This window comes from Gadus chalcogrammus, chromosome 13 (genome assembly GCF_026213295.1).
Source record: "Gadus chalcogrammus isolate NIFS_2021 chromosome 13, NIFS_Gcha_1.0, whole genome shotgun sequence".
In the NCBI taxonomy this organism is placed as follows: Eukaryota; Metazoa; Chordata; class Actinopteri; order Gadiformes; family Gadidae; genus Gadus; species Gadus chalcogrammus.
The window spans coordinates 20866235-20882126 of NC_079424.1; the positions used below are offsets into that span (position 1 = coordinate 20866235).

The 15892-nt window shown below is 45.1% G+C and overlaps 1 protein-coding gene across 1 annotated transcript in view; it reads left to right on the forward strand.

The window, feature by feature from the left end:
* The window catches only part of bsnb (bassoon (presynaptic cytomatrix protein) b), a 66686-nt gene that overhangs the window by 10182 nt on the left and 40612 nt on the right, over nucleotides 1–15892 (forward strand). The window contains exons 3-4 of the mRNA XM_056605296.1: nucleotides 14553–15188; nucleotides 15306–15470. Coding sequence (XP_056461271.1) covers nucleotides 14553–15188; nucleotides 15306–15470 — 801 coding nt within the window. The remainder of the gene's footprint in view (nucleotides 1–14552; nucleotides 15189–15305; nucleotides 15471–15892) is intronic.

The following is a 15892-nucleotide window of genomic DNA, read 5'->3' on the forward strand; positions in this document are numbered from 1 at the left end:
ATATACCGTATACATCTGTGTGTGTTTGTGTGTGTAGGTGGGTGCGTGTCTCTCTTTGTGTGTGTTTGTGTGTGTGTGGGGGGGGGGGGGGGGTTCTGTGTGTGAGTGTACATGAGTGTCTGATGTATGGCAAGCCAAAAGGGTAACAACAACGCCTTATTGTAGATGTTTATAGTTTCAATTTGATGTTTAGGCTTCCATAAAGTCGCATTTAATGCCGTGTTGGAGTTGAGTCAAAAGATGGTAGAAAAGCATGTTTTTGTCAACTGAAACAGCACATTTGATGCCGACATAACCTCCTCCAATTCTGCATTTTCGTACAGGGAAATGAGTAGTCGGTAGTTGCCAACTTTCCTCCCCAAATCGATGGTAACCAAAGTCCGACCCATCAGTCATCCTTCAGGACGGTGCCTTCCTTCACCAAACTTTATAGGCTATATCTACCGTTTAATCCATGCTCAATTCAGTAATAAACTGTAAGCTAGACATTATTTTCACTTAGATCACATAGTTTTTCTCCCGTCAGTTCTCAGAAGTACCATATAGATCCATGTTTCAGCCATCGAGCCTTCGAGTTCAGTGTGAAATTTAATATTGCACTTCTATTATTCTTAAAGTTCAGTGTGGCTGCTTTAACAATAGGCATTATTAATTTACCTAATTTAGGCAATATTAATTTACCTCATAAAATCAATACCAATGAGTGTTAAAGAAGGCTTTGTTCACATGAATACGGTCTCGGTCTACTACTATACGACTGCCTGAACATAAACCTGCCAATCGGTGACGTCTAAATCTATGGTTTCCATATGGGTCTCATGATAACGCGCAGGTATTCAGCCTATATGGTTAATGTAACGGCATGTTCCTGTAGCCATATGTAGCCAATAATGAACAGTAGCCTGCAGTTGATGATATGATATATTAAGGCTTTGTTTTCATTATGACACCATTGCTCTCACCATTTTTTGCGATGTCGTAAAAATATTAAAGAGTATGCCTAGGCAAGAATGCTTTCTACCACACATTTTGTCGCTGGACTCGCCCATCGATTCTGAATCTTATTACTTCTTACTCGTGATATTAACAAAACGACGTAGCACTGTCATAGTAGGCTTACAGTATAAATGTTATGTATAGGGCATACATTATAGAGAAAACATACTATGCTGCGTATTTATATATCTATAATGTATAGCTTAATATATATATACCGTTTATGTATAGATTATAGTGTATAGATATACATATAGGCTATATTGGATTTCTGCTGTCACTTCTGCATCAACCTCTTTGAAATCAACAAATGTCTGGGGAGGCGGCCCATAATGCATTTGGGTTATCAACTCAATATGATTCTCAGGCATCCAAACGAACGGTCTGAGGGTTCACACACAGGGTACACTAACCCTAACACTAACCCTCTGGAGTCTCGAGGGGTTAAGGTTAGGGTAAGGGGTGACCCTTACCCTAACCCTTTGGCTCTATGGAGCCAAACGTTTCAAACGTTGCCTTACCTGTTTGCGTTGAGCTGAAGCGATAACTTTGTTACATATTGAAGCATTAAATATACCGTAACCTAGAATATGGAAGTATTTTAATTACCTAACAATGACGAGCATAATAAGTAGCATTCCACTGTTCCTATGCTTCCAACATGGCATTAGTCTCTGAGATGTGCTGTCGCGATGTACATGCCCCATAAGAAAACGCTGAAGCATTAAAAAGCATTGTACCATGGTTCAGAACTCAGCCTTTTATGCCAGTTTATAGTTGAGGAAAAATGGAGGTCAAGATGTTTTTTAACCACTAAAATGGGTGCATTTTAGTGAAAGCTTAAACATCACATTGTAGACATCGATCGAGACATGTCTACAGTGAGGCATGGCTGTGACTCTTTTGGCCTTCAATATGTTCATGTGTGTGTGTGTGTGTGTGTGTGTGTGTGTGTGTGTGTGTGTGTGTGTGTGTGTGTGTGTGTGTGTGTGTGTGTGTGTGTGTGTGTGTGTGTGTGTGTGTGTGTGTGCATCTGTCTGTGTGTGTGTATGTTTGTGTGTGCCTGTGAGTGACAACAGTGGAAGTGGATGTTATGGGTATTTAACGTCTGAGCCTTGAGCTTGTCACATACTGGCAGGAAGAGAGCGAGCGTCAGAGAGTAAGAGAGACATAGACAGTAGACGGTCCCCAGAGACCACCCACCCAGACCTGGTATGGACTCTGCTCACGCCCTCCGTTCTCCTCCGGCCACCAGAAGCTGATGGACATAATGAAGATGGGTGCAGTAAAGAGGAAAAAGCCACGGAGGATATAGTGGAAGTAGGTTATTCTGGTTGGGAAACGACCTGTGGTAGCTTGTGAGCGAGTGCTTTTGGGACGGAGGGAGGCTACCACTTTTGTGGACCTCATTGGCAATTGTCCAAATGCCGTTAATAATAAAACATATTGATAAATTCCAAGCCCAGATTTTTTCTCTGTTCAAGTGGTAATGCATTTTGAGCCAAGGGAAGATGGCTTGTTAACTTTATCCCAGTTTCAACATTGTGTAATCCCCTCGTGAGCAGGCAATCACATATAGATTCTGACAGTGTTCATTGAAGCAGAAGTTGAACTTCAGAGAGTAGAAGGGACTCACTGTATTTGACATGGAAATCCAAAACATGGAACAGGGCTTCTGCTCTTTGAGCCTGGTGTAGTTCCCCTCACCTCAATGTCCACAGCATTGGTTTACTCATTCCTGCTGCTCAATAGCTCAAGTCAAGTAATCAGTCTGTAAAAGATCCACACATTATCGGTGCTCATAACAACCCGTTCACTGATCCCACAAACAAGCGTCCAGGTTGTAATCTGTTTAAGCCATGCAAACAGAGAGTAGCACGTCTTGTTGTTGGATCCTGTTGACATTTGGAGGGGGGGATAGCCCTGCTGCCACACCCGCTGCAAATGCTACCCTTGTTGTTCTTTACTTTAACTGTAGACAACCAATAATGATGACACTTACCTCCATCTTAGAATGTGAAGCTGGTACACATCACTCCTTATCCCTGACAACAGACTTACATTAGAGCAGCAGTTTAGAATACGAATCATGATTTTATATATTTTTCTTAATTACATCATAGTAATCATATTATTTTTCAACTTTAACTGGCATGCCCTTCAGATAAACATTAATTGAAAATGGTTAGGGACTAGTCCCCTTTGAGGTGCTTTTTAACCTACATTCAAGCGTCAGTATTACGTTCAAGGACACTGAAGACTAGTGAGAGTTTTCCCTGTTATATCATCGTTTGGATATAAAGTGAGGCCGAGAAATAAAGAAATATATATAAATTGGCAAGGCGAGAATTGTCTCCCTCCAACGCAGTGTCTGCTTTATTTGTCGATATATTTATGAGTTTCTCTGTTCTCTCTCTTTAATAATTGATCTCTTCTCTCTCGGTAATAATTGCCTAGTTCACAGTTGGAAGTCAAAGTTGAAAAAAAGAGAGTGGGAGAGTCAGACGTTGAACATTTAAATGACAGTGGGGCTGAAGGAAGAGGGAGACAATTCACTCAGACTGAAATGTCCTCATCAGTCTAGAATAGCATCATTATACTGATGATAACCTAAGCTGCTCTAATACACATTCAGGCGCTCATTGTAAGCGATACATAATTAAATTTGCATACAGCTCACAACGGACAGTGTAATTACTCCGGAGTTACGGTGTAATCCTTTGTAATAATGTACCAGTACAGTATCTCCCAATGCTCAGTTGAATGCACTGGGGGAAAAGATTGGAAGATATGGATCAACATGGTCACAATTCTGGATATTACAAATAACATATGTCTAATTTATAAATATACATATGTATATATAACTGTAAATATGTTTTACCTACTCGGCACCTATTTTATGAGTACATGATATGTACATTTCTATGACATGATAGCCTCAAATATGATCATAAAACTGAGCACAAATCAGGAAAGATTTTTATAAAAATGACAGTATTACCAAAAAACTGGCAAACTTAATTGTTCCTTTATCATTGTGCGGTTCTTAAAATAGGTATGTGCTACATCCGGGCCTTAAAGGTCAGGGGTCAGTGTATCGTCATGGATACCGTCGGCAACTGATAACTGTCTCATCTGTCATGCTCGTCTGTAGCCGCATGGCTCCGCACCCCTTTGGTGGAAAGAATCCACACACCATAGATATCAGTCACACCCTAACTTCAGTGTGACCACATGTTGATAATTTCTAAGTTGTTTAAATGTTCAAAGTATTCTCCCTAACCCTGGCCATTGTGTTCGACCAGCATGACCAGCCTCAACCAACTCCCATGAAATGAATACAAATATAGCAGGATAAAATTAATTATTCAACCCACATTCACGGTTACTGTATTCCTCTGACAGCACACTGTGCGGTACATTTAGTTAGTTTGTTCATGTATTGAAGCATTGGAACAAACTGTTCTCATATCATTCTCTGTAGTAACAGAGTCAGTCAGATATATTTGCAGTGGTAGTTCCCCCCTTGTTACATTAGTTACAGGGTAGTAACATGGTAGTTACATGATAGTTACAGGGTACTAACAGGGTAGTAACAGGGTAGTAACAGGGTAGTAACAGGGTAATAACCAGTGTTGGGAACGTTACTTTAAAAAAGTAATTAGTTATAGTTACTCACTACTTGTTCCAAAAAGTAACTGAGTTAGAAACTGAATTACTTATAATAAAAGTAACTAGTTACCAGGGAAAGTATCTATTTGCGTTACTTTAAAAAAAACAAAGTTGTTATATGTGAAAGATTTGGATTTTTCTGAGCAGTTTTCACTTGGCCTTAATGTGTTAAATGGTTGAACTGCCCATTCAAGGCCCTGATATGCTTCCAACTGAGGCCCCGTACACACAAACCGGGTAAATCTACAAATGCATCAATATTCATCTGTTTAGTCCTTCCATCCAAACTAAAACAGAGAATTCCGACACTGAAAACTATGCTTTTCGAAAACGATCGCTGAGGTGGATAAATGTGAAAACGCTGGGTTCGCGTTGTAGTGTGGACAGACGGAGGCTTTCAGAAACGATGACGTTCGATTGCCATGACACTGCCATGACACTGCCACAGGCTTGCGCTAGAGACCGAGAAGCTCATCAAAAGAATAGCAGGTGAAATGCAAATGAGGATCTCTCTGTACATTGTACTAATTTATCTCCAGAAACAACTCGACATATTGAGTCAAACATATTCGTTGCTCCAACGCCGGAGGCGAGCGCTGTACTTAATGTTCTTAAGTGATGGTAAAAAAAAAAACGAAAGATGACAGTTCAAACCGTAGCCTACTTGGAGCGGCGTTTCTGGACAAAACCAGGTCGAAAATGATTAACCAGCTGATCATCTGTAAATATCATCTGATTGCGCGCCTGTAATCTAAACAGAGAGGCGTGGCGGAGTAACGTAACCATGACAACAACTGTTTGTCAAAATAATTTCAGTGTGGAACGTGGCTGCAAAACATTCTGAAAATGATATGAAAACGATAGTGTGGACGGAGATCATTTTCATTGCGGATGTTCGTTTTTACATTTACCCGGGTTAGTGAGGATGGGGCCTGGATTTCAATTTGCTTGGTTGCAAAGGCTGTGGAACATCTGCCAAATACTACAGAAAATGCCAACTTTTCATCGGATTGCTCCGGACTTTCCATTTCTGCTGCTTCATCGAATCGGTTTGGTGTGTGCGTTTGCGTGTGTGGCGCGCGTGTCCTGGCTTGTGTGTAAAAACACTGGCTCCGATTGGCTACCATGAAACATGACTTTGCCTTAGCCAATCATAATCGCTTATCTCGTTGTTGATCCACCCGGTCTCCTCACTAGCAGTTTGTGTTTGGAGCCAGGGGTGCGTTCGGATTACGCAGTTTATTCAATCAATTCATAGTAACGCACTGCATTTTTCATACAGTAACGGTAACAGCGTTGTAACGACGGAAATAGTAATTAGTTAGATTACTCCGTTGCTGAAAAAATAACGGCTTTACGTAACGCCGTTCTTTTAAACGGCGTTATTACCAACACTTGTAATAACAGGGTAGTAACAGGGTACTAACAAGGTAGTAACAGGGTAGTAACAGGGTAGTAACAGGGTAGTTACAGGATAGTTACAGGGTACTAACAGGGTAGTAACAGGGTAGTAACAGGGTACTAACAGGGTACTAACAGGGTACTAACAGGGTAGTAACAGGGTAGTAACAGGGTAGTTACAGGGTAGTTACAGGGTAGTAACAGGATAGTAGCAGGGTAGTTACAGGATAGTTACAGGGTAATAACAAGGTAGTAACAGGGTAGTAACAGGGTAGTAACAGGGTAGTTACAGGATAGTTACAGGGTAGTAACAGGGTAGTAACAGGGTAGTAACAGGGTACTAACAGGGTAGTAACAGGGTAGTAACAGGGTAGTTACAGGGTAGTTACAGGGTAGTAACAGGGTAGTAACAGGGTAGTAACAGGATAGTAGCAGGGTAGTTACAGGATAGTTACAGGGTAATAACAGGGTAGTAACAGGGTAGTAACAGGGTAGTTACAGGATAGTTACAGGGTACTAACAGGGTAGTAACAGGGTAGTTACAGGGTACTAACAGGGTAGTTACAACAGGGTAGTAGCAGGGTAGTTACAGGGTAATAACAGGGTAGTAACAGGGTAGTAACAAGGTAGTTACAGGGTAGTTACAGGATAGTTACAGGGTAGTTAAAGGGTATAAAGGCTGTAATCTAAAGCAGTTTGTTACAATACCATGAAATAAACTCCTCATATGCGAACAGCAGGCACACTAGGTATAACAAAACAGTTATTTTTTCAGTATTTTTTAAATAGTAAATAGTCTTCCTGTGTCTTGCAGTCGGAGGAGCCCAATAAAGCCGCATACGAGGGGTGTGACAGTCATCGAGGTGGCATGTGGCTGGGTCACCTGCCAGAACATGTGAAAATCCCAGAAACCCTGTTAATATGGGATAAGCATTATTTTTCACACTGCATCAAGGAGGCTCTGATGAGAAGTTTGCCCTCCCTGTTAGTATGATTCATATGCACTGAGGGGAAAATAATTCCTGTTATAATTTTTTTTTATTGAATTGAAAAGTTAAAAAAAGGAAATGAATGATCATTTATAAAAAATATATAATAAGCGAACAATCAGAGATGATGTTTTGCATGAATTCATTAATGTGGTCTGAGTATTTCTTTAAATACCCACCCTAATGATTATATTTTATTAGGTCCATATAATATCATATCATAGATCATATAACATAGTATGAAAGTATAATTTTATGTCATACATCATATTACTCGGGTTCGAATGAAATTTGAAAGATTCCTCTTCTCTCTACAGGATGCTTATGAACAAGCACTGGCTTATTTTCCATTCTTTGTCACAGCCCCCAGGAATGAGAGCTATGGCCTGATCACCTTCAATCGTTGATCGGTGTTAGAACTGAGTCCCTCGTTCTCCTCCATGTTTACCAAACTGAATCTATCCCAGCCTGTCTAAATGTACAGGGTTCTTCAGCGGGGACGCACTGAGAATGTGGATGTCTGGGCTTCTTTGACTGTCCGTCTCAATTGAGATAGTGCAAGAGCAGTAATGTCAAGAAATAGAGAGAGAAGAGGGAAAGAAAGACATAGTGAGAATGGGAAAACTGGATGAACTGTGCTTTCTAAGCCTCCTCAAGTCCTCATTGACAAACTGCGGTCAGCACCCTTATAGACTGCATGGTTTTTAGCAGTCTGCTGTGGTGTTTTTTATTCATTCACTCGGTTGTTCTGTGTCTCTGTGTTTTTTCTCAGCTGTATGTTTATTTAATTGAGGAGGCTGACAGAAACACTCCCTGTAACATTTGAAATGGTTAATATGCTAGTGCAAAGGCGTAGAGTGAGACAGGTGAAAGTATTTTAAGGGTCTTTATTACCAAACTGGCAACATGCCAAAGTAATAAGCACTAGAAGCTTCAAGGTTCATAACCCAACATATAAAATAATGATAACTAATGATATCATAAATGCAAAGAGACAAAAGCCTAACCGAAAACCTGCGAAATTATCAGTTCTGAAGCACGGCAGTAGCGGGTCCATTTGTAGTAAGAAGGATCAGCAACTGGTGAGAAGCAGAGGGGTTATTTATGTGGCACGGAAGTGCTAACAGCGATTTAATAATTAATCTTAGAGTTCTCACATGATCAGGGCGTGGTAATGTGCTGATTGACGGAGGGAACAAACAGAGAAAGTCTCTTTGAGCCCCGGCAGTGTCATCATGCTTCCTGGCACTGGGAAAGGCCAAGGGAACAGTGGGTGGCCGACATTGAGCCCCCCCCCCCCCAGCCCCTCGTCTACGAGGGGGTCCTGACGCTCCTGGAACCCGGTCTGGACGGAGACGCTTTCAGTCCCCCTGGATCCAGGATCTCCCTGACTGGTACCTGGGAGCTCTTCTCTGGGCCATAACCCTTTCGGAGGTGAGGATCGGGTGGACTGTGTTGATCGGTTGCCATCCAGCAGTTGTGGTGGCGATGGAACCTGGATGGTGGAAGACAGCGGGCTGGTAGATACAGGTCTCAGCTGAGGTGCATGCCCCACTGGATGAATACACATTGAGGACGGTATACTTGGCTTGAATGAATGATGGATTTGCAGAGGCAGCTCAAAAAGACTCAGAGTCAATGGAGAGATGGGACTAAGGGCATAGCGTTACAGGCGGGGACTCAGAAGACCCGAGGGCTGTTGCCTGGGGTCCTTATTCTGGGCACAAGTCAGGCAAGCAGCAACAAAATCATGAGTGTCCACAAGACCGGCTGCCAGAACCGCCTCCTGAGGAATATGAGCCCACCTAGCTTGTCGTCAGGTAAGCCGCTTTATGCTCTGAATGTAGTTTGTTCTTCCGGTTTGTCCAGACCACAAATGGATATTTGGCCCCCTCCAACCCATGCGGCCATTCCTCCAGCGCGTCACTACCACGCGTTGTGTTCATCTGGATTCGGGGGCTGACCAGGTTGTTGGCCACTGGTGTTTTAGGAGCTGTTTAAGGACCTGGCTCATATGTTGAATAGTTCCTCCCTAGTGTGGGAGATGATCAAAATATCGTCAAGATACACAAACACAAATCAATTTAGCTTCTCACAAAGCATGTCTTTGACCAGAGCTCGGAAAATTACTGGAGCATTTGCAAAGCAAAAGCTCATTACCAGATATTCCCAGCCGCCTTTAGGGCTGTTAAAGGCTGTTTTACACTCATCATCCTCATGGATACCAACCAGGCTATTGGCGTTTCTGAGATCTATCTCAGTGAAGCCAAGTGGATATTGATTCTTAAAAGTGATGTCATTCAGAGAGGAATAGTCTCTACAAGGCCGGAGGGTCCCATGCACGTTCCCATCAAAGAAGAACGGCGCTCCGGCAGGAGAAGTAGATGGGTGGATGAAGCTCCTCACTGAAGCCTCGTTCATTTCTCCATGTCTGCAGTTTCAGGAAGGGACAGGTAGTAGAGACGACCCCGGGGAGGACGGGAGCTGGGTAAGAGGTTAATGGTATGGGCGCTGGGGTGGCAGAGTGATGGCCCTTCTCTTACTGGGGACGGAGGAGATGGGCTCGGACCGGCAGGTGAATAGGCTCCCGGCGGGAGTTGCTGAACCGTTGAGGTAAATGCTGCTACCTGATCCCCCGCTGATGAGCCGTCACGGCAAGCGGGCCGTTGCTGCCCCGTTTGTAACTGCTGGATGGAGCTGGATAAGGCAGTGACTTGTTGCTCAAATCTCTTGGAGGCCGGATGATCAGCTACCTGTTCTTGGGTAGCTGGACTTAATGCAGCCATTCTTATGCTGGGAGAGTTTTTTTGGGATCCCACCAAGAATGCTATGCTATCATTCTTCGAATGCAGAAAGGAACTGTTCTTTCTCTGCTGGGTATTCTGGCAGATTCTCCTGTTACGTTTGGAATTGTTGATGTGCCAGGACCCACACATAGAGAGAAAGTATTTTATTACCAATCGGCAACAGGCCAAAGTAATAAACACCCGAAGCTTCAAGGTTCATAACCTAACTTAAAGTGAAACATAACTCAGGATCTCATGAATACAATGAGTCAAAGTCGAACAGACAAACATCCTCCATTGAGAAATGATCACGGAGTTGGGAAACAGAGCATTAGCACGTCCGTTTGTAGTAAGAAGAATCAGCAACTGGTGCAAGGCAGGGGGTTATTTATAGCGATTACATAACGGATCTTGGAGTTCTCAGATGAGGCTCGTATAGATGAGCGTCCATACTACGAGGCGTGGAGCTCATCGACCCAGGGAAAGGGAGTGGGAGTGGGCCAGAGGGGGACTTTTAGCGATGAGCAGCAGCGTGATCACGTTTTCCTGGGCGTGGCCTCAGGCATTGCCGCAGGCGTGGCCTCAGGTGAGGCCTTGGAAGCCACGGTGGCGTTCCCTTTGTTGACATCCTGGCGAAGGGAGGAGGCCTTTGGTAAAACCAAAGGCTGTTCGCTTGATTGCAAATTGCAAAAAAAACGTACGATAAATTCATGTACAATTTGTTTGTATGTGTACAATTTGGATATGGCCTGTGATGCATTGCATGTGTGTGTTCATGTGTGTGTGCGTGTGTGTTTGTGTATGTGTGTATGTGTTTCTGTGTGTTTCAATAAATGTGTGATTGTGTTTTCTCTAAAGATTATATTTAGGGCTGTTTTCTCACCAGTCTGCGGTTTGGCCCTCAATTGCCCCAGCAGTGTGATTTGCTTGTGTCTGGGAGGCCTGGGACCGTTTTCACCTTTCTTGTTATATTTCTCGCATATTTTCTCTCACCCATAAAGGCAGATGACCTATTTAAGCATAAATGGAACAATATTGACTATATATGTCAAGCTGTTTGACAAACAAACAAACACGCACGCACACACACACACACACACACACACACACACACACACACACACACACACACACACACACACCACACACACACACGCACAAAGCTTACATATGCACAAAAACAAGCAGACACATACACACACACATACTCACAATATCATGTTGTTTATGCTGTGGGTCCGCTCAGAATGGAATTCAATCTGCAGTCGAGTGGAGAGAGGAGAGCATGGTTGAGGAGGCTAAAAAGGGAAGAAGCACATCTACAGATGTCATCAATACATCTCCAGATGACATTTGATGACAACCCTAAACATCAACAGATAAGGCGTGATATATCAATATATCTTGTTGAGGAAGAGGAGGAAGGCTGAAAAGGGGGAAATAAAGACAGAAAATAAACTAAAATGGTGGGTGTGAGAGAGAGGGAGAAAGCGAGAGCACGAGAGAGAGAGAGAGAGAGAGAGAGAGAGAGAGAGAGAGAGAGAGAGAGAGAGATCCACGCTCCACAACAAGGCCATTGACCACAGAGAGTTACATCCAGAATTAAGTCCTGTTAGCCCGGACTAGGTGCTGGCCATTTTGGTTTCCTACGCAAGCGGAAACCAAACATCAAATTTGCCAAAATTGAGTGATAGGTTATACAATTAACAAAAAACAACGGTGGGCCTCTTCATAACTAATTTATATCTTTTTGTAATTCAATAATGTAATAGTATATATGTATTATTTGTTTTTACAAACCTTAATTTTTGGTGCCCCCCCCAGGTACCCGGTGCCCTACGCACTCTGCGTACTGTGCGTACGCAGAGTGCGCAGAACAACTCAAAAAATCCAAGCAAATTGGCATGCTCCTACTACCTGACCAATGTGACCCAACTTCCTTGACCAAGTACAGACTCCTAAGGGAGCACAGCCATTGAGTAGGATGCCTCAGAAACAGAGAGGGAGAGGGAGAGAGAGAAACAGAGAGAGGGAGAGGGAGGGGAAGCGGGGGGGGGGGGGGGGGGGGGGGGGGGGGGGTAGAGATGGGAGTGCAGATCAGATTTCATAGGCCACATGATTGTCTCATAACAAGGGCAGGGCCCAGAGCGATTAGATGAAGAGAGACAGGAGTACAGCGAAAACAGTGGAGATGGCTATGTAAGCAACTTCTGCCGACCAGCTGCTATTTTGGCTGTCAGATGACCAATGGCTTACAGACCTAAAGAAAATACTCAACATGAACTAATACTAATAATATTTATGCTTTTACATATCCAGCATTTTTTACCTAAAGGGGTGATATCATGCCACCAGGTGTGAGTGTGATTCGCCATTACAAGCTGTTTGAAAATATGCCTTTCCCTGTGCACTAGTGACATCAGCAGTGGGCGTGAACACCTAGATGTGTGATGGAAAGATGAGCAACATTTTCCACAATCCACTGGGTAGGCTGGTGGACTGATCTATCCAGCACAAGGTGGACACGCCCAATAGTGATATCACTAGTAGTGATACTCGTGATACTCGATATTTATGTGGATGTATGTCCCGTCTCTCACCATCAGGGACCATGATGCAAATAAGTGCTTTCACTTTGTCATGTTTTTTTCTTTCCCTTGGAGTTGTCTGTATTCCAAATTAAAAAAAAATCTGATCACTATCCTCCTACTGTCTGACCACTAGCATCCTACAGTGCTGATCATTAGCATCCCAAAGTCTATGATCCCTTACATCCCAAAGGCTCTGATCCCTAGCATCCTACACTATCTTTTATGCAACATTATACAGTCTCTGATCCCAGCCACAGATGAGGGAGAAGTGATACAGCCTGCAAAGTCTAATGGAGACAACAGCCCATGGAGATAGGAGGTGATGTGTGATATGAAGGTCCCCCTGTCAGCCTCCATGCTCCCTTGATGGACAACGCAGGCCGAAGCCTGGTCCCTGCTGATCACTGGCCGGCTGAGAGACATCTAGTGTCTACTGACTGACTGCCAGTCTGACGAGAACATGACAGAATCTCACAGAATCACTGACGCATTGACTGATCTCAAAGATCAGAGCTGTATAATATGTGTGCTATAAGATGTTTTGTGTGTGTCTGTGTGTGTCTGTGTGTGTGTGTGTGTGTGTGTGTGTGTGTGTGTGTGTGTGTGTGTGTGTGTGTGTGCGTGTGTGTGTGTGTGTGTGTGTGTGTGTGTGTGTGTGTGTGTGTGTGTGTGTGTGTGTGTGTGTGTGTGTGTGTGTGTATGTCTGTGTGTGCATGTGTGTGCATGTGTGTGTCTGTGTGTGTGTGTGTGTGCGTGTGTGCTTGTGTTTTTAAGCGAACACTGGCTGTGTGGAGCATTTCACGTGTGATTCCTCTGGGTACTCTGGTTTACTTCCATCGCCAAGTATATGTAGGTTAGACTAATCAGACATATGCAGATACCTAGTATGTGTGAATTGTGTGTGTGTGAATAAATTGCATAATTGTCTAACGTTATACAACATTGCAAACAAGACAATTTATTCGTCAATCAAATGCACTCGCTGTATATGCAAATAGGAGGGACATAAGCCTGTCTCCATCTCACCAACCTCTTGCCCTCTGGGTTAGTTAGTGCATGACTTACTCAACGCTGGCTTGACAGCATGCTTTTGTTTCAATTTAAGATCGCCACTGGGTCGCAGCCCAACTCAAATGAAAGGCATAACGCAGATTCATCCCCCCCTTGAATCAATCAGCTGTTATCTTGGCCCGATACCAGGCGTTTAGCATCAGGCCACATGATGCATTCCATCCTGTATGTTAATGAATCCTCCTCAGCTCTCAACCACGCAGTCGTAAGAAGGCCACGGGAAAGAAAGGGGCCTCTGCAATCTCCAATCCGTATTTGCCTTGCATCTATGATCCTCAATCCCCGAGAAACCCCCCACATGCAATCTACAACAGCAGCTATTTATAGTCTTATCTAATGGCCTATAGACTCAGGCAGCCTTGGCAATGTGGCAGCTGTCACCGCACTGGGAGTCCAATTACTACATATGGCCGAGGACCACCACTGGGCCTTCATCTCCTTCCCACCTTCTTATGTGTTAGCAAAGGAGAGACACAGCCAACGACAAGGGACTAGGGAAATTAGGGAGGGAGGGAGGGAGGTAGAGGAGAGGGGGAGGGAGGGAGGGAGAGGAGAGGGGGAGGGAGGGAGAGGAGAGGAGAGAGGGAGGGAGGGAGGGAGAGGAGAGGGGGAGGGAGGGAGGGAGAGGAGGGAGGGGAAAGGAGAGAGGGAGGGAGGGAGGGAGGGAGGGCGGGAGGGAGGGAGGGAGGGAGGGAGGGAGGGAGGGAGGGAGGGAGGGAGGAGAGCCAGGGGACGGCGAACCGCAGAGAGAGTGAAACGTGTTTATTAGGAGGAGAGTGTGGGAGCGAAGGGGGCGTGGCAGGACAGAGCAGTGACCACTGCATGAAGAATGCAGGCCTAATGTACATGTTGAACATTGTTTCTCCACACAAATAAATATCATCTTGCTGTATCTAGTATGTTTCTATATTTTGATGTTTCATACTATATAGTTATGTTTCTTCCTAATAACATCTTAATTGTTTGATGAAACTAGTTTGTTAAAGGTTATAGTCGGTACGGGCGCTCCTGGTAATCTTTGTGTTTACGTCTGTCACCTGCAGGTCCAGGAGTGGCTGTGTCTCAACTGTCAGATGCAGAGAGCATTGGGGATGGACATGACCACACCTCGATCCAAGAGTCAGCAGCAGATCCCTTCTCCTTCCCAGCCGGCCAAACCCCAGCTGACCTCGGACGCCCCTCCTCAGCCTGCGGCCCAGCCTGCACAGGCCCCGACCCAACCTCCCACCCCTACTCCTGCTCAGCCGCCACCCTCCCCCCAAGCCCCTCAGACCGCGGGCCCCAACAGACAGCCAGGTCCGGCTGCGCCCGGCCAACAGCAGCACACGAGGGTCAAACTGCCGCCAGGGGCAGTCCCTCTCCCCGGCATGGCCAAGGCCCCGTCCCAGCCGGACCTGGCCCGTCAGCCCCCAGCACACCTGGGCCACAACCCTCGGCAGGACCAGACCCGCAGTGCTGGGAGCTCCCCGTCGCGACAGCCCCCGCCTCCGGAGCAGACTTTTGGCAAGCTGTTTGGCTTCGGCGCCTCCCTGCTCAACCAGGCCAGCACGCTCATCACAGAGACCACCCAGCCCCCGCCACCACCGCCAAAAACAGCTCCCAAACCCGTCGGACCCCAAGGCCCGGCTCCTGAAGCTGGTAAACCCCCGGGGCCCCCCCACGCTCAGCAGGGGCCCCATGCTCCCCCGCAACCACAACAACAACAACAACAACAACAACAACAACAACAACAACAACAACAACAACAACAACAACAACCACAGCAGCAGCAGCAGCAGCGGCAACCACCGCAACAGCCGCACCAGGACCCTCCCTCTAAACCCAAAGCATGTTGCCCTCTCTGTAAGACCAGCCTCAACGTTGGCAACACCGCACAACCGCCCAATTACAACGATTGCACCCAGTGCCATTCCCAGGTGTGCAACAAGTGTGGATTCAACCCCACCCCACACCTTGTCGAGGTAAGATCACGTCTGCAATGTGTCACATCTATTTCCACGGGGACATGTCACACACCCAACCCGGGAGGTGACATCCTGATGGTCTCCATTCTATGCAGGGCTCTCAGATCAGAGCTCTGCACCAGTGCTTGTTGAGTGAGTTTGATTCGATTTGTTGCTGAAATCCTGTGACAGAGGGCCATCTGTGTGCTGGGGAACCTTAATGGTGAATAGATGTGTTCAAAGGATATTGGTTGTGTCTGATTTGATTTGAACAGTAGTAGAGCAGAGTGCAGCTGTATTTCAGCACCATGGACAGCAGTGCCATTCAGTCATTTATGAATGGCTATGTTCGTTGTTGAGATTAAAGTTTGTTATTATGTCAGTTGCTTTACTTTTGATAGATATTAGGTTATTCACTTTTCGAGAGTAAAGTGACTCCA